This window comes from Microcaecilia unicolor, chromosome 2 (assembly GCF_901765095.1).
Source record: "Microcaecilia unicolor chromosome 2, aMicUni1.1, whole genome shotgun sequence".
Classification (NCBI taxonomy): Eukaryota; Metazoa; Chordata; class Amphibia; order Gymnophiona; family Siphonopidae; genus Microcaecilia; species Microcaecilia unicolor.
In genome coordinates this window covers 45,669,781-45,691,114 of record NC_044032.1, presented here as the reverse complement: position 1 = coordinate 45,691,114, position 21,334 = coordinate 45,669,781, and the positions used below count along the sequence as shown (strand labels likewise).

The following is a 21,334-nucleotide window of genomic DNA, read 5'->3' as shown; positions in this document are numbered from 1 at the left end:
GTATAACTTGTCTGGAATGTTTTTACGTTTGGGGAGCGTGCCAGGTGCCCTTGACCTGGATTGGCCACTGTCGGTGACAGGATGCTGGGCTAGATGGACCTTTGGTCTTTCCCAGTATGGCACTACTTATGTACTTATGTAACCGAACCAGCTGTCGCATCATGTATTTTGGTCAAGGCAGTAATGAGATGAGAATGTATGGTGTGGGGGGCCTGTGTATGGGCACGTTGGGCTAGGTGGTCTGGCATGCATTTAGAGTGACCCTCTGGATGATTTATGAGGCTCCCCAGTGCTGGCCCAAGGCAAGATGCCACCCCCACTCCATGCCAAGATCTCTCCCCCTCCCAAGCCGAGATGCTGCTCACCTTCCTACCTCCAGCCCGTTCGCGGTGTTTACTTGTTTTGTCACTTTCTAAACCTGGCAGCAATTCCCATACGCTGCCCTACCGTTGGCACCCGCCTTTTCCCTTTACTGCGGCTGCCTGAGCCTCTGACGAAACAGGAAATTACATCAGAGAGGCGGTCTCAGTAAAGGGAAGAGGCGGGTGCCGGCGGCAGGGAAACATATGGGAATCTTTAGACAGTGAAAAGGAGAAGTTGGGAAAGTCCCTTTGCAGACAGCTAACCCACACAAAGGTCAGATGATGGGGAAAAGATAGTCTGGCTATGTGACTCGGGATCAGGCTAGGAGGTGTAACCATAATTCCTATAATTAGAGTATGAACTGACGTTTGATAGGATATAAGTTAGATGTGGTTGGAATGGAAGGTAGATTGGTAGGTGGGATGTGCTAAGATGGTAATTAATTTCCTGCTTACTGTAAAATATATACTAAATCAAATTGTATAAATATGAGACCTTTGTAAAGAAGGGCTTAGTAGTTCCTCCAAGCCAGGAAACTGTCTTGGGAAGAAGGGACTCCCTAACTGTCTCTCTTTTATATTTCAGATTTGCCTTGCGCTTATGCTGCTGAACTAAACTTATTCTTTTTCTTTGGAATAAACTTTCTTTTTATTTCTAAGTAACCTGTGAGTTCTTGTTTTACTTTGTATAAGGTATAAGGCTAAGGACCAGGCTGGTGAGCGAATCAGCCATAATCAGATGAGGTAGGATGTATGAGGAGATTGCCAAAAGTGTAGTGATGGTTTTATCTGCCAAAGACACCCGGGAGGAACTGAGTTGGTTCCATGCACCTGTGGGGACTGAGTGAGTATTTTGGAGGTGCAGACATGCATCTGTGTGTGCTGGAGGCTCAAAGTGACGACGGCACTGGTAAGTGGTTATGTATTTTTTTTTGCTGGGGGGGGGAGGTTATATGGGAAATTGTGCTTATTGTGGACGTGTAGTGTAGACTTTTCTTTGTTTTTGGTTGCACTGTATTCCTCTTTGTGTTCTGTGACTGCTAGCACCTTCATTGGCATTACTTTACCCCCCTCCCCCCAGTATGGCGCAATTGAAACTGTTGGCATGTCTGATTTAACCCCATTATTTCTTCTTTTTCTAACAGTAACCGGCCCCCCCCCCGGGTTGGAATGTTAGAGGGGGCGGGGGACATCTGTTTCCACATTAGCATCATTGTCCCTGGCCAGGGCAATCCTTTTGGGGTCAGCTGTCCCCCATCCCTGTGCTGATAGCACCCAGGTTGTTGCTACTCTAGTTTCTATCCATGAGATGTCTAAGAAAGATCGAAATACCGATAGGAACACTAGGCTTCATTATATGAATATTGCAATAAATGGACCAAAGGCACTAAAGACATTTCTGTCCAGTGGCCAGTATGGGGCTCTTTAAGTAAGTCTAATACTGCAAAAACTGAAAAACAGCCAAACCCAATCTCAAAGGGTCAAATGTAGTGAATATACACTAATAAATGACAAATGGGAAATACCCTCAGAAACCAAGGTCACTGCCAAGGTCTGACCATCAAGACACTGATATCTATATAAGATTTGTGTGCCTGTGATCTTCTCTCTTTCATGGGGTATATTTTCCCATATCTTGTCAATAGAATTGATTCACAATGAAACCATTACTGAGCAGCATTACTTAAATAAACAAACTTAGCTGTCTCATTGCTGGCTGAATGCCCCACACTTCAAACTGGTGACTTTCAACAGGGGGGGGGGGGCAGATCGTTTTGCCCACCTCAGGGCTTGGTCAGGAACCACTCAACTTTAGCATAATTGTTGGGGTATGAATCTACAAAAGAAAAGTTTTGTGTCTTAGAGAATTCAAAGTAAATGCACCATTCACACACTCTTACCATCCTATCCCACAATTACAATGTTCAAAGATAAAAGATAAGAAATGAAGAAACCCACCCAATCCAATAGCACTTACTTCTAGCTATCCAAACTTCTTGGAGACCAGCTCTGAATTCCACCTATGCTTCACTTGTAAAGACATTGAAAAAACAACCATCCTACAGAAACTCTAACCTATATCCTATATTAACTAGGGATTCAGTGGAGCAATTTAAAGGGACTGCATACAAGAATTGTTTAAAGTGACAGTAACCAAAAAACGAGACAAGGCAACCATGATTCAAAAGCCACAGTCACCATCCACTGCACTGTTCTTTAATATCACACAGACTGAACTTTCTCAGCCACATTTGCAAACAGTATATGGGACTAAAAATGCTCACAGAAATGCTTAAATATTCAACCCATACATAGTGCACAAACATTCACTGATCCACATAGCAAAACAAAGCATCACTGACGTCATCGTGCAACAACGCGATCAAAATGTTCTCTCATAATAAATTCTCATAGTGATCTTAAAACATGTCCAACAGCAGCAAAAAAACTGACTAAATTGCTTGTGCACTAAATTTCTTTGAAATACAAAAACACCTGCAAACCTGTGTAACAAAACAGGATCATCACTGAAACTCCTACAAGATGTAAATCACTCACACCATAGATAGATTAAACTATTTATGTAACTGGAGGTCTCTAATAATTAAAAAAAAATAGAAGGAATTCTGCTAGATATTATGCAAAAAAATAAAAAAAATCAATAAAAGGCATTCCATTCTATAGAGCTGTTAAGACCATGAGGCTCCATAGTGTTCAAAATAAAAATCCATCGGGGTTTCTTTTCTTTGGAGCAAAAGCTTTCGATTGCCCCCCCCCCCCCCTCGGAAGTGGTTCAACCCTGTCTATGGTGCAGCAATGAGACAGCTAAGTTTGTTTATTTAAGTAATGCTGCTGCTTGGAGAGTTTTTTTGTGCTCAGTAATGGTTTCATTGTGAATCAATTCTATTGACAAGATATGGGAAAATATACCCCATGAAAGAGAGAAGATCACAGGCACACAAATCTTATATAGATATCAGTGTCTTGATGGTCAGACCTTGGCAGTGACCTTGGTTTCTGACGGTATTTCCCATTTGTCATTTATTAGTGTATATTCACTACATTTGACCCTTTGAGATTGGGCTTGGCTGTCAGTTTTTGCAGTATTAGATTATCTTAGTGTGATTAACAGCCCATACTGTTTATTGAACTTTGCTCTTTAAAGTCCAATTTGGCACTCCTGAAGATTTGGCTACAAGCCACGAAAAAGAAACAGCAAATTAGGCTCAGGCATTTGGTCATGTTTAAGTTGTGGTATTCAGTAGCAGAGAGACTGTGGAGTGTAAATCAGACAGGATTAAACAAGGGACACTTCATCACCCTCCCCCTCAGTCCCGCCCAACACTAACCACTACTTTCAGGAATCTCCAGGCTGTCGACCCTCCCACCTTATCCTCTTGTATCTCTAATCTCCTCCCTTCCATCATGTCCTCCGAGTCTGTCGACAAGGCTGTCTCTGCTTACAATACCACTCTCTCCACTGCTCTGGACACACTTGCACCATCCATCTCACGTCCCACAAGGCGTACTAATCCCCAGCCCTGGCTGACTCCTTGCATCCGATACCTTCGCTCCTGCGCCCGATCTGCCGAACGTCTCTGGAGGATATCTCGCACCCATACCGACTTCATTCATTACAAATTCATGCTATCCTCCTTCCAGTCCTCCCTATTCCTTGCCAAACAGGACTATTACACCCAATTGACTAATTCTCTCGGCTCCAACCCTCGTCGTCTCTTCACCACCCTTAACTCCCTCCTCAAAGTGCCCTCTGCTCCCACCCCCCCTCACTCTCTCCTCAATCACTAGCTGACTACTTCCGTGACAAGGTGAAGATCAACCTCGAATTCACTACCAAGCCACCTCCTCCTCTTCACCCTTTAACCCACTTCCTCAACCAACCAACCCAGGCCTCTTTCTCCTCTTTTCCTGATATCACTGAGGAGGAAACCGCCCACCTTCTTTCCTCCTCGAAATGCATCACCTGTTCCTCTGATCCCATCCCCACCGCCTTACTAAACACCATCTCTCCTACTGTCACCCCCCCATCTATCATATCCTCAACCTCTCTCTCTCCACTGCAACTGTCCCTGACACCTTCAAGCATGCTGTAGTCACACCACTTCTCAAAAAACCATCACTAGACCCTGCCTGTCCTTCCAACTACCACCCCATCTCCCTCCTACCCTTCCTCTCCAAGATACTTGAATGCGCCGTTCACAGCCGCTGCCTTGATTTTCTCTCCTCTCATGGCATCCTCGATCCGCTTCAATCCGGTTTTCGCCCTCTACACTCGACAGAAACGGCACTCACTAAAGTCTGTAATAACCTGTTCTTTGCCAAATCCAAAGGTCACTACTCCATCCTCATCCTCCTTGACCTATCCGCCGCTTTTGACACTGTCAATCATAATTTACTTCTTGCTGCACTATCCTCATTTGGGTTCCAGGGCTCTGTCTTCTCCTGGTTCTCCTCTTATCTCTCCCACCATTACCTTCAGAGTACATTCTCATGGATCTTCCTCCACCCACATCCCGCTCTCTGTTGGAGTTCCTCAGGGATCTGTCCTTGGACCCCTTCTTTTTTCAATCTACACCTCTTCCCTGGGCTCGCTGATTTCATCTCATGGTTTCCAATACCATCTTTATGCTGACGACACCCAGCTTTACCTCTCCACACCAGAAATCACTGCAGAAACCCAGGCCAAAGTATCAGCCTGCTTATCCAACATTGCTGCCTGGATGTCCAACCGCCACCTGAAACTGAACATGGCCAAGACCGAGCTCATTATCTTTCCACCCAAACTCACTTCTCCTCTCCCTCCACTCTCTATTTCAGTCGACAACACCCTCATCCTCCCCTCTCATCTGCCCGCAACCTCGGAGTCATCTTCGACTCCTCCCTCTCCTTCTCTGCACATATCCAGCAGACAGCCAAGACCTGTCGCTTCTTTCTCTATATCATCAGCAAAATTCGCCCCTTCCTCTCCGAGCACAGCACCCGAACTCTCATCCACTCTCTCATCACCTCTCGCCTTGACTACTGCAACCTACTCCTCACTGGCCTCCCACTTAACCATCTATCCCCCCTTCAATCCGTTCAGAACTCTGCTGCCTGTCTTATCTTCCACCTAGACCGATATGCTCATATCACCCCTCTCCTCAAGTCACTTCACTGGCTTCCGATCAGGTACCGCATACAGTTCAAGCTTCTCCTACTAACCTACAAATGCACTCAATCTGCAGCCCCTCATTACCTCTCTACCCTCATCTCCCTTTATGCTCCTACCCGTAACCTCCGCTCACAGGACAAATCCCTCCTCTCAGTACCCTTCTCCACCACCGCCAACTCTAGGCTCCGCCCTTTCTGCCTCGCCTCACCCTATGCTTGGAATAAACTCCCTGAGCCCATACGCCAAGCCCCCTCCCTGCCCATCTTCAAATCCTTGCTCAAAGTCCACCTCTTCAATGTCGCTTTCGGCACCTAACCATTGTACCTCTATCCAGGAAATCTAGACTGCCCCCAATTTGATTGACTGCACTTTTTTGACCTTTAGATTGTAAGCTCCTTTGAGCAGGGACTGTCCTTCTTTGTTAGATTGTACAGCGCTGCGTAACCCTGGTAGTGCTTTAGAAATGTTAAATAGTAGTAGTAGTTTAAGTTGTGGTATTCAGTAGCAGAGAGACTGTGGAGTGTAAATCAGACAGGATTAAACAAGGGACCTCCAGCTTGCACAGGAAGAATGCAGTCCATTCCTCCTGTAGCCCTAATAGCAACCCTTTGGTTGGTCAGATCTGTCCTATCTGTAAGCCTGTTACCCTTAATGCTCCTCTTACACAGAGGCAAGAGAGAAGAGGTGTATGTTCAGTATCATGTGTGGTTCAGGACAGTGGCTCCTTATTGCTCATGCCATGCAAGCTGTAACAGCAGTGCTAGGATTAATAGTGATGTCAGCAGATAAATATTTATTTTGGGACAGTGTTTTGCTAGTTTTAGATCACTAGTGTGTTTGATAGCAGTTAAATGTATTTATTTATTTATTTGTAGCATTTGTGTCCCACATATTTGTAGGCTCAATGTGGCTTACATAGTACCGGAAGGCGTTTGCCGGCTCCGGTGAGAACAGATACAAAGTGATAGTGTGGTAGGATAAAGTTCATGTGGCGCTTTCACATTTAGAGAATGTGCTTCAGAGGAGTTGAATCATGTCCATTACTTTAATTTTGTTGTGTTGCAGAGATCAGGCATTTAGGTTGGATCGGCGGGGTATGCCTTTTTGAATAGGTTAGTTTTTAGTAATTTCTGGAAATTTAGGTGGTTGTGAGGCTTATTTTCAAAGCACTTAGCCTCCCAAAGTTCCATAGAAATCTATGGCACTTAGCCTCCCAAAGTGCTTTGAAAATATGCCTCTGTGTGTCACTTTCAAGGCTTTTGGTAGTGTGTTCCAGAGTTGTGTACTTATGTAGGAAAAGCTGGATGCGTAAGTTGATTTGCATTCGAGGCCTTTGCAGTTTGGGTAGTGCAGATTTAGATATGTTCGAGCAAATCTCCTGGACCGGATGGTATTCATCCTAGAGTACTGATAGAACTGAAAAATGAGCTTGCGGAGCTACTGTTAGTGATATGCAATTTATCCTTAAAATCGAGTGTGGTACTGGAAGATTGGAGGGTGGCCAATGTAACGCCGATTTTTTAAAAAGGTTCCAGGGGAGATCCGGGAAATTATAGACCGGTTAGTCTGACGTCGGTGCCGGTGAAAATGGTAGAGGCTATTATCAAAAACAAAATTACAGAGCACATCCAAGGACATGGATTACTGAGACCAAGTCAGCACGGCTTTTGTGTGGGGAAATCTTGCCTGACCAATTTACTTAAATTCTTTGAAGGAGTAAACAAACATGTGGACAAAGGGGAGCCGGTTGATATTGTTTATCTGGGTTTTCAAAAGGCATTTGACAAGGTACTTCATGAAAGGCTACAGAGGAAATTGGAGGGTCATGGGATAGGAGGAAACGTCCTATTGTGGATTAAAAACTGGTTGAAGGATAGGAAACAGAGAGTGGGGTTAAATGGGCAGTATTCACAATGGAGATGTGTAGTTAGTGGGGTTCCTCAGGGGTCTGTGCTAGGACCGCTGCTTTTTAATATATTTATAAATGATTTAGAGAAGGGAGTAACTAGCGAGGTAATTAAATTTGCTGATGACACAAAGTTATTCAAAGTTGTTAACTCGCAACAGGATTGTGAAAAATTACAGAAGGACCTTATGAGACTGGGAGACTGGGCGGCTAAAGTACATAAGTACATAAGTAATGCCATACTGGGAAAAGACCAAGGGTCCATCGAGCCCAGCATCTTGTCCACGACAGCGGCCAATCCAGGCCAAGGGCACCTGGCAAGCTTCCCAAATGTACAAACATTCTATACATGTTATTCCTGGGATTTTGGATTTTTCCAAGTCCGTTTAGTAGCGGTTTATGGACTTGTCCTTTAGGAAACCGTCCAACACCTTTTTAAATGTGAACAAGTGTAATGTGATGCATGTGGGGAAAAAGAACCCGAATTATAGCTATGTCATGCAAGGTTCCATGTTAGGAGTTACGGAACAAAAAAGGGATCTGGGTGTCGTCATCGATAATACACTGAAACCTTTTGCTCACTGTGCTGCTGCGGCTAGGAAAGCGAATAGAATGTTGGGTATTATTAGGAAAGGTATGGAAAACAGGTGGCACATGCTCTCCTTCTGAGATATTTAGGTTATTCTCTCTTTCTATCCCTGTTTGTTTTCCTCTTTCTCTCTTCTCCCCCCCCCCCCCCCCTCTCTCTCTTTGGTTGTGTATCTTTCCCTCTTCCTTGTTTGATTGCCTCTCTATCTCATTTAATTGCCCCCTGTAGATGCTGACAGATTCATGGATGACATTGCCCGTATGATAGGATATCGTCCTTTCCCCTTGATGCAATGGTGCTGGTGGAGGAGTGGCCTAGTGGTTAGAGTGGTGGACTTTGGTCCTGGGGAACTGAATTCGATTTCCACTTCAGGCACAGGCAGCTCCTTGTGACTCTGGGCAAGTCACTTAACCCTCCATTGCCCCATGTAAGCCGCATTGAGCCTGCCATGAGTGGGAAAGCGCGGGGTACAAATGTAACAAAAATAAAATAAATGTTATAATGCTGTTGTATCGCTCCATGGTGAGACCGCACCTTGAGTATTGCATTCAATTCTGGTCGCCGCATCTCAAGAAAGATATAGTAGAATTGGAAAAGGTGCAGCGAAGGGCGACTAAAATGATAGCGGGGATGGGATGACTTCCCTATGAAGAAAGACTAAGGAGGCTACGGCTTTTCAGCTTACTCTCGAAGGCCTTCAAGGAGGGAGATGTTGAAATATAAAATATTGGCATAACCATGAACCTTGGTTCAGGCCTGAGTTATGAATAGGCCCAGACCTCAGTGACTTCTGTGTGACTCAAGAGCTCATGATATGGGCAGACGCCCTTGCGTGCAGACAAAATGAGAAGGACAAGGGTGCAGAAACAGGAAAATATGATTTAGTGACATAAGGGAAACAGGTGGCTGGAAACAGGAACAAGATAATTCCTGTGGGAGGCTGACTAGGCTTTCCGAAAAGTGCTAATCAGGTTTTTATAATATAAACTGTATTTGAACGGTTGCTAAGTATGAATGTATATAAGTGACAGTGTCCAAGCTTTACTTTGGAGAAGGGCAGAAGCAGCTAACACTTTTGTGTAACAGTACTGCCTGTTCTCCCATGAGAAACTGTATCGTGTGATTTGTACTTAAAGTAGTTTACCTTTCTCATACCTACATAGCCTTGGTTTATTTGTTCCCACTATTTGGGGGTGGCTGGTCCATACTAATTTAGAGAAGGATAAATAAACCTAAAAATTCAGTGGTCCATCGTTAAACTTGCATTATCTAGTTTGCATGCACTAATCATTAACGTGTAAGCTGGATAATGCAGGAATGTTCACTCTCCGCCCATAACATGCCCCCTCCTAAAAATATATTTTTTAAAATAGGCAATGTGTGGGTTACAGTGCACAAATAGGCAAAATATCGTAAAACACTTCAACTCATTGAACAGTAGCCTGTTAGCGCAAGCTAACCAAGCATTAAGGAGGGCCCCTTAACTTGTAAGCCCTTGCCATGATCTATTACTGAAAGGGCATTAGCTAAATCCAAAACCCCCTTTTAAAACTTGTGGTTCTTGATGTTGGATGCAAGTACAAAACGTATTATTGAAGTGACTAGCTGGCAATACTCAGCACAAGTTAACTGGCCAGGAATGGCTGCTGACTGATTAACTCATGTCTCGCCAGATAATGGTCATTTTCAGCTGCATTTAATTGGTTAACGCCGCTGAAAATGCCTGGTTAGAACCAAAACTAAAGCTGGCAATGTTGGGGGTGTTCTGGGGGTGTGACTAGTTAAATCCTAATGTCTTGAAATTAACTGGTCAGGCTGAGCGGCCAAATAACGAGTCATGCGCTAGACAGTGTTGAAAACCCCAGATATTCAATGCTGGTCACCAGAAACAGCCCAGCTCTCCACCACTGGCTGAATATCAGGCAGTAGATTTTTATGAAACCTAATACATCTTATTTTGGGCTTTGTTTGTTTTATGGTGTGTGTGGGAGGGGGGAGGAGGGTTATTTGTGTTACCTCTCCTTGATACAGCTTTGGGGCAAAATGCTGCCTATCATGACATTCTATTTTTAAAAGAAAATCATTATCAAATTTTGAGGACAGAAAATCTTCATGCAAGACTATTTATTGTTATTGTTCAAAAATAATGACCAAAGGGTTTTTATTTTTTTTTACTTCCAAAGGTTAGTCAAAAATGTATGAAGTTAGTCCAATAAAAAGTTATCACCTTCCCACTCGTTTTTATTTTTATTAACCGTCATATTAATAAATTGCTTAAAAATAAATCGCATTTTTAAAACCTTTTAGGAAGTACATTTGAGATCAGTAATTAAATAGCCATTGTAAGCCAGATTTTCTGCATGTTTTATGTTTGAAAGTTTTCTGGAGTCTTTTTCCCCTCTGAAAAGCCAGGTGCAAAATAGATGGCCATTTGTCGAAAATAAAATCTATCCAGAATAAACTCATGGCATATGGAGTACCAAGTCTGGAGGGAGAAACTATATCACAGGAGGGGCCCTTCAAATAATAGCTAACAAGTCTCGTTTCTGGAGCCAAGGTATGGACCTCAGCACTGTGGGTGTTAGTCAGATTTATTCCTGTCTGACACAAGATTATGACTGTGAAATTCTGACATATTGTTAATTGTATTGTTTAAATTACGTTATTTTACTATGTTTTAGCTCAAACCTTTTTAAAAACGCAATAACCGCTAGGTAGTAATGCTAAAATGTCAGTAATATCGACATAGCTTAAAATAATTAAATGTTGTTTAAGACTAATGTGTAGGTATGATGACTAAATAAGTACGTACAATTTCTTGTTGAAATTCAAAGTGGTTGCTGAGGACACAGCAGAAAACTGTAGGGAGTTACATTTTATGCCTTAATCTGTAGAATCAGATACACTAGTCTTAATGTAAAGTTATTAATTACCCAGAACCAGCACCTCTCTGACTCATCACAGACTCCAACTCGTCCAAAAAAATGGTAGAAGGTGCATGATAGCAAGCAAGTTCAAATAATACCTGTTCCAAAAAAAAAAAAGAACACAAAGATTTTAGCAAATATGTCATTAAACTTTTCAGAAAGAATATATTATGACTATGTTACTAGTTATACTGTGACATTGACACCAGTGGCCTTTTGAGAAAACAGCTCTAGAAAAGGAGCTGACATCATAGATAATAAGGATGCATTGTTTTAGGATAGCAGGTCTTGAGATTAACCTGAATTTTCATCCAATAATCTGAGAAAATAGAACATATAAGATGTGGAACAGTCTCACCTCTGTCAGAAACCTTTGAGAGCTGTAGACCTACTTTAACTTCTTTGAGAAGGCTATTTGTTGGTCAATCAATTATTTTTAATATACTAAGACTGATTTAATTCATGTGTATAGTTCTTGATTTGCATATACCATTTTGTTTTAAATAAATTTACAAGCCATTTTCATACTTGAATAGGAAATTCAGATATAAGAAAAAAGAAGAAAAGTTTCTTCATAAACTTAAACATAAAGCAAAAATAATATATCTTATTTAGTCCACCGTTTAGAAGAGGCAGGAGCCAATATAAACTCAGGAGAGAGAAAAATAAGAAATCATTAAAGAAAGACTTAGCAGATTATCCACTGTATTATTAATATATTCTCGTCCTAGAAACAGCACTGTTAGAATACAATCTACATCATGACAATTTCTTCTGATCTATAAATTGTTTCAAGTGAACAGGATTAAGAAAAACATATTTAACATCCAAATATTTTATGTTGCATTTGCATGGATAGTTTAAGTTAAATGTGGCTCCCAGCGCCAAAGTAGCTGATCTTAATGCTAAAAAGTCCTTTCTTCTGGTCTGTGTGGATTTAGCAACATCTGGGAATACCCAGATTTTCTCTCCATAAAAAGGGATTTGTAGGTTTCTCAAAGCCAATTTTCTAACCAAATCCAAATCTTGCTGAAATACGAATGAGACCAGAAGTGTTTGTCTATCCATTGTTGAAGATAAAGAAGTTTCTAAAAGTTCTGAAACATTCATATCTCTTTGAGGTTGTTGAGCAAGCGGTAAATCTTCACTTACTTTTTTAACAGGTAGATAATAGACTTTATTCAAAGGCGGAATATTGTCAGAGGTAAATTTTAAATTTTCCGTCAAGTACCTTTTAAATACATCCATAGGAGAATATACTGAAGTACGAGGAAAATTTAACAATCGAAGGTTTAATCTTCGATTGTAATTTTCAAAATATTCAAGTCTATTATGAATCTGAAGATTATCCTGAATCAATTTTGTAGTTATTTCTTTCATTTTCCTAGAATCATCGTTTAGAAGATTTATTTTTTCATTTGTCTCAGTACACATGGTAGTAAATGCAACATTTAAGTTCTGAACGTTTTCTGAAAGTGTATCAATCTTGCCTGATGAAGTTTTCACAGTGTTGTCCAAACGCTGGAGCGCTTCCCATATCGCCTCCAGTGTCACCTTCGCAGTTGGGGCTTTAGATATCATAGGCCTCTCTTGCTGGGCTACAGTGCCCTTCAACTCCGTTGTCTGGGGAGCTCCAGCAGAAACTACGATTTGCCGGCCCAGTGGTGGATCTGTTTCCCCGACTTCCGGGGTCAGCATTCCACCCTCAAAATCGAGTACTGCTGGCTGCAAAGGCGGGAAGAGTATCGGGGGAGACAACGACGTGTCAATTCCCAGGCTATCGGCGTCTCCTAACGCCGATAGATCAGCGGGACCTCCCGAAACTTGCATAGTGGACTGTCGCGTGAGAAACCGTTCAATCGTCTGCTGGTCGGGCGTTGAAGTTAGGGACGGCTGGGCACGCGCCCTAACGGTCCCTTTTCTCTTAGTATGTGGCATTTCCAAAAGGTTTGAGGTAAGTTTTCCAAGAAGAAATCACTAAGAAAAATCGTAACGTTCCAGCAGCGTTGGACTAGTTGCTAACGCAAACTGCTGGTACTGCCGCATACCATTTTGACAATCTTTGTATGTCTATGCAGTACATGATATCGTTAAATAAATCCAGTGAAAATAAACCTGAGAAACTTGCGTTACTGACAACAGATAATAGTGTAGATGACAGCAGATAAAGACCAAAATGGTTTAATCAATCTGTCTAGTACGATGTTTAGGACTGTGACTACTACCCCATGTAGGTCATCCTATGCCCTCTTTAAAGCAAAAATACAGTGATTCCATTGCTATTTTGAGCTGAACTGCCATTCCATGGAGGTTATCCTAGTTCTTTGTTTTCATCCTCTTTCCATTAAAAAAAAAATAGTAAATATTTCAATTCAAGTACATTTTTGCCTGTCTTCTATCTTGAACAACACTAAGGAGCTCTTTTACAAAGGCACATTAGGCTCTATACGCATGCAGCGTGCGGCAAAATGAAGCTACTTCCAGGATACTGCACCCACTGGCGGTAATTTCAGATTTGACACACGCCCATAATGTCTGGATAATGTATTTATTTCCTCCCACGCACGGCCTTTCTGGTGGTAATCGGCAGTTGGCGCGCGTCAACTAGTCACCGTGCGTGTAGCGTGTGATCCCTTACCGCTAGATTAATGGGTGGTGTTAAGGGCTCAGGCCAGTTTTAGGCATGCACTGGTTTCAGTTTTACCACATGCCCTTCTCTTGTCCCATTAAAAAAAAAGCCCTTTTTTGCAGACGCAGTAAAAACTGGCCCGGCGCGTGCCTAAAAGATGAGCCTACACTACCGCAGGACACTTTTTACCGCAGCTTAGTAAAAAGATCCCTAACTCATATGTTTAAAAAAATCCACTCCAAATGAGCTCTCTTCTGCCAATGTGAACCACATCTAATTACTGGAAAAGAGGAAATCCTAGATACTGACATCAGATGGTATTTAAAGCTCACCTGTGTGTGTATAAATATATCTATAGGGTGAGCCAAAAATAAATTAACCTCCTAAACTTTTTGCTGTTTTCTCAGCAACCACTTTGAATTTCAACGTGAAATTTTACAGCTTTATTTGTTACTATCAATGTTTATGTGCCGAGTGGAATGAGATTATCTTTAAACACAGTGAAGTTACAGAAATTTTAGAATGACCATTCAGTGATTTTTATGCATTCAAAAATGTTTGTACTGTAAAACTATAATTATTTGGAAAAAAAAAAAAAAAGAAACCCAGGGTACCAGCTTACTGTTAATGACATCACAGTGGTGGGTGCTCCCCATTACATTGTGCATAGGAACACCATTTCTCCAACAAAAGGTCAAGAAATTTAGCATCTCTATAAAGCTTTAAGGAGGAACTGCTATTACCACACTCTCATCGGACCCACTGAGAAGGCAATCTGCATCTCCACCGAAGTAAGATCAGAGATCTTGTTGGGTCCTGATCTTTCCCAATGGGAAGAACAGCCCAAGAAAGCAGGAAATTATCTGGGGCACAGTGGAGTGTGCTCAGGAGAGATGAGTGTAATCCCTCTCCAGAGGATGGTAGGTTCCCCACATATCCACCGTGTCCAAGGCTTCACAGATCCCCGAGGTGTCACCTGGGGATGTGATCTATCTAACTGCGGGTCAGAAACTTCATTAAAATCCCCTCCCATAAAATATGCAAATTATCCAAACCATGAAGATGCCTCAACAGTAAATTTCCTATCAAATGTGTCTGGTGCATAAACGTAAGAGTACACATTTGGTCCTACTGATGGTGATACTTGCTATGACAAGTCTACCTTGTGGGTTCTAGATCACTTTATGGGTAATCACCTATAATCCCTTGTGCAGCAGTATTATGACTCCTGTTTTTTCCCCCACTGCTGGGGCATGAAAGTACTCCCCCACCCACCATCTACCTAATTAACGTGTTTAACGCTGTTAAGGTGTATCTCCTGTAAAAAAAAGCTATAGAAGCTTGTCATTTATACAGCATATGAAGAATTTTGTGTTGCTTGATAAATGAGTGAATGCCTCCCAACATTCCACATTACTAGCTCAAGGGGCTAAGATGTAAGGTGTGTGACGAGGCAAGAGTGAGGTGTATACTCCTAGACAAAACCCCAGGGATGTCCCAGCCTCCACCCTTATAGTAGACAATGCACACCACAATAGCACCCATTTGGGGAACCCAAGGAATATCCACCTGGAGCCAGAAAAAAAATAAAATGGATACTTTCCAAACCTAGAACCCCTCTCCCATCCCCTTTGAACCCAAACCACCAACACTCAAACTGTTGATACCCCACAAACTGTACAAACCTACCCACCCCCTCTCATCCCTCCCACATCTTACTGAAAAGTGAACCACTTATGGGTTCAGCTGCAGTGTAGTTAATGATGACATTTAAATACAGACTACGCTAATGGTTTCAATGCTTAAGCTGAAACCATTAGAGCATTCGGCTAACAATTAATATGCATCCAAACATGGCACTTAACACCCTTTTAGCACTGGTTGAGCATTGGCCCCTACATCTGGAGAAGAAATGGGGTGAAATTGCTGTCAAGGACAAACTATTTCTATGAGGAAAAGCAGGATAGCAAGTCCTCACTACTGGGTGATGTCATTGATGGTGCCTGGCATGGGAAAACTTCTTCAGTTTAGACACATCGAGAAGCTTTGAGAAGCCTATTGCAGATGTGCATCAGGTCTTAGTCTTTCGGCAGAGATAACTGGACGTGTTACTGTGGCTACCTTCAAGATTTGATCTTTATTCCGTTTAAAATTTTCCAGCAATCCTCCTGCGCAGGGCGGAGTGCCACCATTTTGAAGATGGCAACCCAGAGCAGGAGTGAGTGAGTGAGCATTGCTCTTGCTTCCTAAGAGGTAGGGGATGGGCTAGGCTACCACTAGACCACCAGATCAAAGTTACGGTGGGGGGGGGGGGGGGCACGGCCAGCATGGCTTGAGGGTGGGGACAGCTGCTGAACACCAGTTCAATTTGTGACTCAGGGGAGGGGGATCTGGCTTGGCTGGACCTAGCCTAGCTGGGGATGGCTGCTGGATAATGTGTTGGGGGAGGGGTCCTGGCCTGGCCAGACTGTGGGAGGTGGCCACTGGACTACCAGAGTATTTTGGGTTGGGTTGGTGGTAAGGAGCATGCCTTTTTTTTCCCCCTTTATGTCAATTATCTTATTAGTGCCTGAGCTCAGGCATTGGCAGGAAAATTAGTGATGAGCAGCAAAATACTGCCACAATTTTAACGTGGCATTAAGTTGCATGCTTATTACTCTAAGCATTCCATGGTAACTTTTCTGCATTAGGTTTGCAGTAAAGTGAAACTCTACTGTGTACCTTTGAGCATCGACCCCCTAATCATTGTCTGCAATGGGTCATATGCAAATTTATCACTGAGTAAGAATGCCTTTACTTGCTCTATAATATTCAGTTTCATAGTGGTCAAGCTGAAATTCTCATGGTGGATGATCATGGTAGGAATCTCAGACTCTATTGCTTCTTCTTTTTCTCCCTGGTAAAGGGCACTCAACTTACTACTGAGAACTTGAATTGTAAGTCACACAACACTGAACTGGAAAAAGTGCCATCAATGCACTTGTCTGGAGTTCACTTTCAATCTGAAGAAATTTAAGATGATTATGGTCATATGTCCCTTCAAGAATGTGGGGTACCATTCTTCAACTGCCATCATAATAGCTAATAAATCTGTCTCAGGTATGGTAGTTTTTTTCTTAGGTGACATTAGCTTCTATGAGTAGAAAACATATGGATACAGGAGATTTCCCAGTCTTCCTTGGAGACAAAATGGCACCAATGGCCACTCTGAATGCACTGATCTTAACTATGAGTGGCTGCTCTGGATCTGGGTGTATAAAGATTTAGGTAGCAGTGGGGCCTTTAAACAATCTAAAGTCTGTTGTTGGTCTCAAGCCCATTGGAAAGGGATAACTTCTGTCAGCAGGAATCTTAGGAATTATTGCATTCTCGTTTGTAGCTTTCAAAACTGTCTGTTCCAACATAGCAGAAACCTTCCAGGGTCCATATATATTGCTTCTGGTGAAATTATATATACCAGGAACTCAATGGATTTCTCATCAAATTTACACTTCTCTAACCTGGCACATAGCTTATGCCTTCTTTAATGATGTAGGACCTGACAGACCCTTTGATTGTGTTCCAAAATGTCTTTGGAGAGCATCAAGATGTTGTTTAGGTAAACTATTGGGCTCATTTTTGAAAGAGAAGGACATCCATGATATTGAAACCACCTCCCACTGGAAGCAATGCAGTTGGATGACTCCTGCTAGGCTTAGAGGGAACAGTGCTTCCGGTACTTCTTAGGTAGCTGTTCAGTCTCCACTGTTATTGCTGTACAGCCTTAAAACTCCTGTGGATCATCTTTTGGATAATTTTCCTTCATATCAACATTAGACATACAATTCCGTAGGCAAAACATAGAAGAGAAGGCTATTTCACTTGTCTTCTACTGGATATGGAGCTCATGCCGTTCTAGACTAGTATACTAGCGTAGAACGGCATAATAGTATGTCTAAAATGATGAAGTGTGGAACATTAACAATGAAACTTATATTCCTTCTATACCTCGCGGTTCAAAGCAGATCACAAGAGAACTGGACATATCAAGGAATCTACATACAATAAAGTTTTTCTATTTTTTCAAAATTGAAAATAACTATATCATCTCCTGGTGGTCATGAATCATTGTAAATAACAGAAGTTTGGTCTCTAAGGTCGTAGAACCTAACAGTGGCAAGCCATCAATAGTCCCGATAGCTATGCTCTCATCCTTTCTTCATGCATTGGAACTGCTGTTGAGCAACTATGAGATCCACAATATTGAGGTTCTGGAGTCAATCATAACATAATCTGGTAATGCCTTATCTTTCCACAAAAGATAACCTACAGTAGTCATTTGAGCAATTTGAGCTCCCATCACAACACCCACCTGGGAGGGCTTGTTTATGTTTATTCTCAATCCCCTCATTGTATTAGGGCTAGAAGTGCTTGGTTCCCTACTGGGAGTGATCAGAACTTTAAGGCCTACTCTGTCAGTTGCTTTATGGGTGCCTCAAAAGTACATGACAGAAGCATAGGCTATCCCAATGGTATCTTTCTCTACTGACAGGCAGTGTCTTGCTTACATTTGGTCTCTAATGAAGGACACACCCGATGGTAGTCCAACGGGGGCCTCCAGGGGCATCTCTATCCTGCTGCTGCCCAAAGGATAATTATTCACTGGCTTCTCTTATGACTTTAGCTGTACGTCTCCAGCCTCCATTACCAAAGAACATGGAATTCCCAATGAATCTGACACATAGCCATGTACTATTTATAGGGTTCAAAGTTTTAATTTTCCCTGACTTGTATAGGAAGTGGCTTGTTTGGACTCTAAGATCTAGTTTTCTTGCTACAGTGGCACAGCAAACTGTTTTGCCACATTATGTCTGAAGTTCTCAGTGTAGCCTGTGTGTAGGTACTGCAACTTTGCCTTTAGGTGCAGCAACATTTAGCTACTTTACCTCCCAGTGAATGAAGGAGACTTCTTTGGCTATTTTTCTGTACAAAGTTTAGATATGTTGGGTCCGGTCTTTCCTGTCTGATCAAGTTGGTGTATTTGTATTGAGACAGACATGGGGAAGCCACTGCTTACCCTGGGATTGGTAGCATTAACTGTTGCTACTATTTGGGTTTGGATTGGCCACTGCTATAAACTGGATACTGAGCTAGAAGGACCATTGGCCTGAATGAGTATGGCTATTCTTATGTTCTTTCTACAAAAGTTTGGAGAACTGGAAGCATAAAAACAACAACAAAAAAACCCAGTCCAAATCTTGCTAGGTGTAATGAGACAGGGTATTCTTGATACTGGACTTATCTGGTTAGATCTGTAGTCTCTAGATGCTCTTCTGAGGAGAAAAATGGTCTACTATAAACGTGTACTCTCTCATCTATGCAACTTGGCTTGGTGAAGCCACCCTTAAGGGTTCCAAAGGGACCTAAAACTTGGAGACCAACATTGGAGGAGTAGCTTAATGGCTTGTGCAGTGGGCTGAGAATCTGGGGAACTGGGTTCAGTTGCCACTGCAACTCCTTGTGACCCTGGGCAAGTCCCTTAACGCTCCATTGTCCTAGGTACAACAACAACAAAAACATAGATTGTGAGTGCACTAGAGGACAGCGATAGTGCCTGCATATAATAAAATATAAATCACTTTGGTGTACTACAGAAAGGCAGTATATCAAATCCATGATCCTTTACCCTCTTCTTGGGTTTCCCTGGTGATATACAACAGTTCAATGGCAATGACTGAATGGACTAGATTTGCTAACATGCATTAATGAGTGTTATTGTGAGAATACATGTTATGTAATGCAAGCCCCAGTATTTTCACTCTGGGCCTGGAAGCAACTAGTTTTAATATGAGGCTCAATTTTGTGAAAGGGATTTTCTTTTCCAGATTTCCTCTTTTGGGTGGGGGTGATAAAGGAAAACCCAAAAGAAAAAAAAAAAGGTAACTGAGAGATAAAAATTCTTTTTAGTGTTAATAGGAAAAAATAAATCTTGGAGAGCAAATAGCCACATGGCGGGGACACATAAGGCAGCAGAAGTGCAAAAAACATTCCATACACACAAACCATATAAGGACTATCAAACCCTCTTGCTTGGCTGATTCTTCCCGCTTGTTGACGGAAGAATGTACTGTAAATTTTTGTATTGTGCTCTGATCATTATAGATTAAAGTATTGAAAAAGAAATCTAAATAAATAAAATAATTTTGGTCTGATTGTCACAGTAGAGCAGGGGGTTCTCAACCCAGTCTTTGGGACACATCTAACCAGTCATGTTTTCAGGATACCCACAATAAATAGGAGTAAGATAAATTTTCTTGTACTACCTCCATTGGATACAAATCTATCTCATGCCTATTTATTGTGGATATCCTGAAAACTTGACTGGCTATGTGTGTCCCAAGGAATAGACTGAGAATGCCTGCAACAGGTGAAGTTACGGTAAAATTATGTATCATACCTGATAATTTTCTTTCCATTAATCATAGCTGATCAATCCATAGACTGGTGGGTTGTGTCCATCTACCAGCAGGTGGAGATAGAGAGCAATCCTTTTGCCTCCCTATATGTGGTCATGTGCTGCCGGAAACTCCTCAGTATGTCGATATCCAAGCTCCATCCGCAGGACTCAGCACTTAGAGAATTACACCCACAAAGGGACACTCTGCCCAGCTCACCACCGCCGAAACGGGGGAGGGGAATTAACCCAGCTCATCCCCACACAAATGGGGGAGGGGAATCCGTCCAGCTCATCCCCGCGGAGCGGGGGAGGGACACCACACCCGCCGATGCGGGGGGATCTGGCTTATCCTGCAACCGCGGGAGGAGCTGACTGACCCTAACACCGCCGAAGCGGGAGGGGTACAAAGCTGCCCTACTGCCGCACGAAGCGGGAGGGAGCGCCGGCAGAATTTAAGTCTCAATCCAGCCCCGTAAAACGGAGGGGAGAGGAATGCAGCAGCTCACTGTAACACAAATTCGTCTCAACTCTTGAAGAATCCATTGAAAAACTTGAACACGAAATCCTCCTGAACAGGAACTGAAGACTAAACTTGAACCTGAAATGCAACCAGAATATAAACAATACAGATATCTGGGAGGGGCTATGGATTGATCAGCTATGATTAATGGAAAGAAAATTATCAGGTATGATACATAATTTTACCTTCCATATCATCATGCTGATCAATCCATAGACTGGTGGGATGTACCGAAGCAGTACTCACCCAGGGCGGGACATAGAAATCCCTGACCGCAACACTGAAGCTCCAAACCGGGCCTCCGCCCGAGCAGCCACAGTCAAGCGGTAATGCCTGGAGAAGGTATGGGCCGATGCCCAAGTTGCCGCCTTGCAAATCTCTTCCAAGGAGACGGACCCGGCCTCTGCCATCGAGGCCGCCTGAGCTCTAGTGGAGTGAGCCTTCAGCTGGATAGGCGGCACCTTCCCCGCGGCCACATAAGCCGCTGCAATGGCTTCCTTGACCCATCTTGCCACTGTAGGCTTAGCAGCCTGCAGACCCTTACGAGGACCTGCAAACAGGACAAACAGATGATCCGACTTCCGGAAATCATTGGTCACTTCCAAGTATCTGATGATGACTCGTCTCACATCCAGATATTTGAGAGCAGAGTATTCCTCTGGGTAGTCCTCCCTACGAAAGGAAGGGAGAAAGAGCTGCTGATTCACATGGAAGCAAGAAACAATCTTGGGCAGGAAGGAAGGCACTGTGCGAATAGACACTCCTGCCTCAATGAACTGCAGAAAGGGCTCT

The 21,334-nt window shown here is 42.7% G+C and overlaps 1 protein-coding gene across 1 annotated transcript in view; it reads right to left on the bottom strand.

Annotated features, from left to right (window-relative positions):
- Positions 1–21,334, bottom strand: part of KATNAL2 (katanin catalytic subunit A1 like 2) — a 159,727-nt gene that overhangs the window by 39,922 nt on the left and 98,471 nt on the right. The window contains exon 12 of the mRNA XM_030192914.1: positions 10,964–11,055. Within this exon, the coding sequence (XP_030048774.1) occupies positions 10,964–11,055 (92 nt within the window). The remainder of the gene's footprint in view (positions 1–10,963; positions 11,056–21,334) is intronic.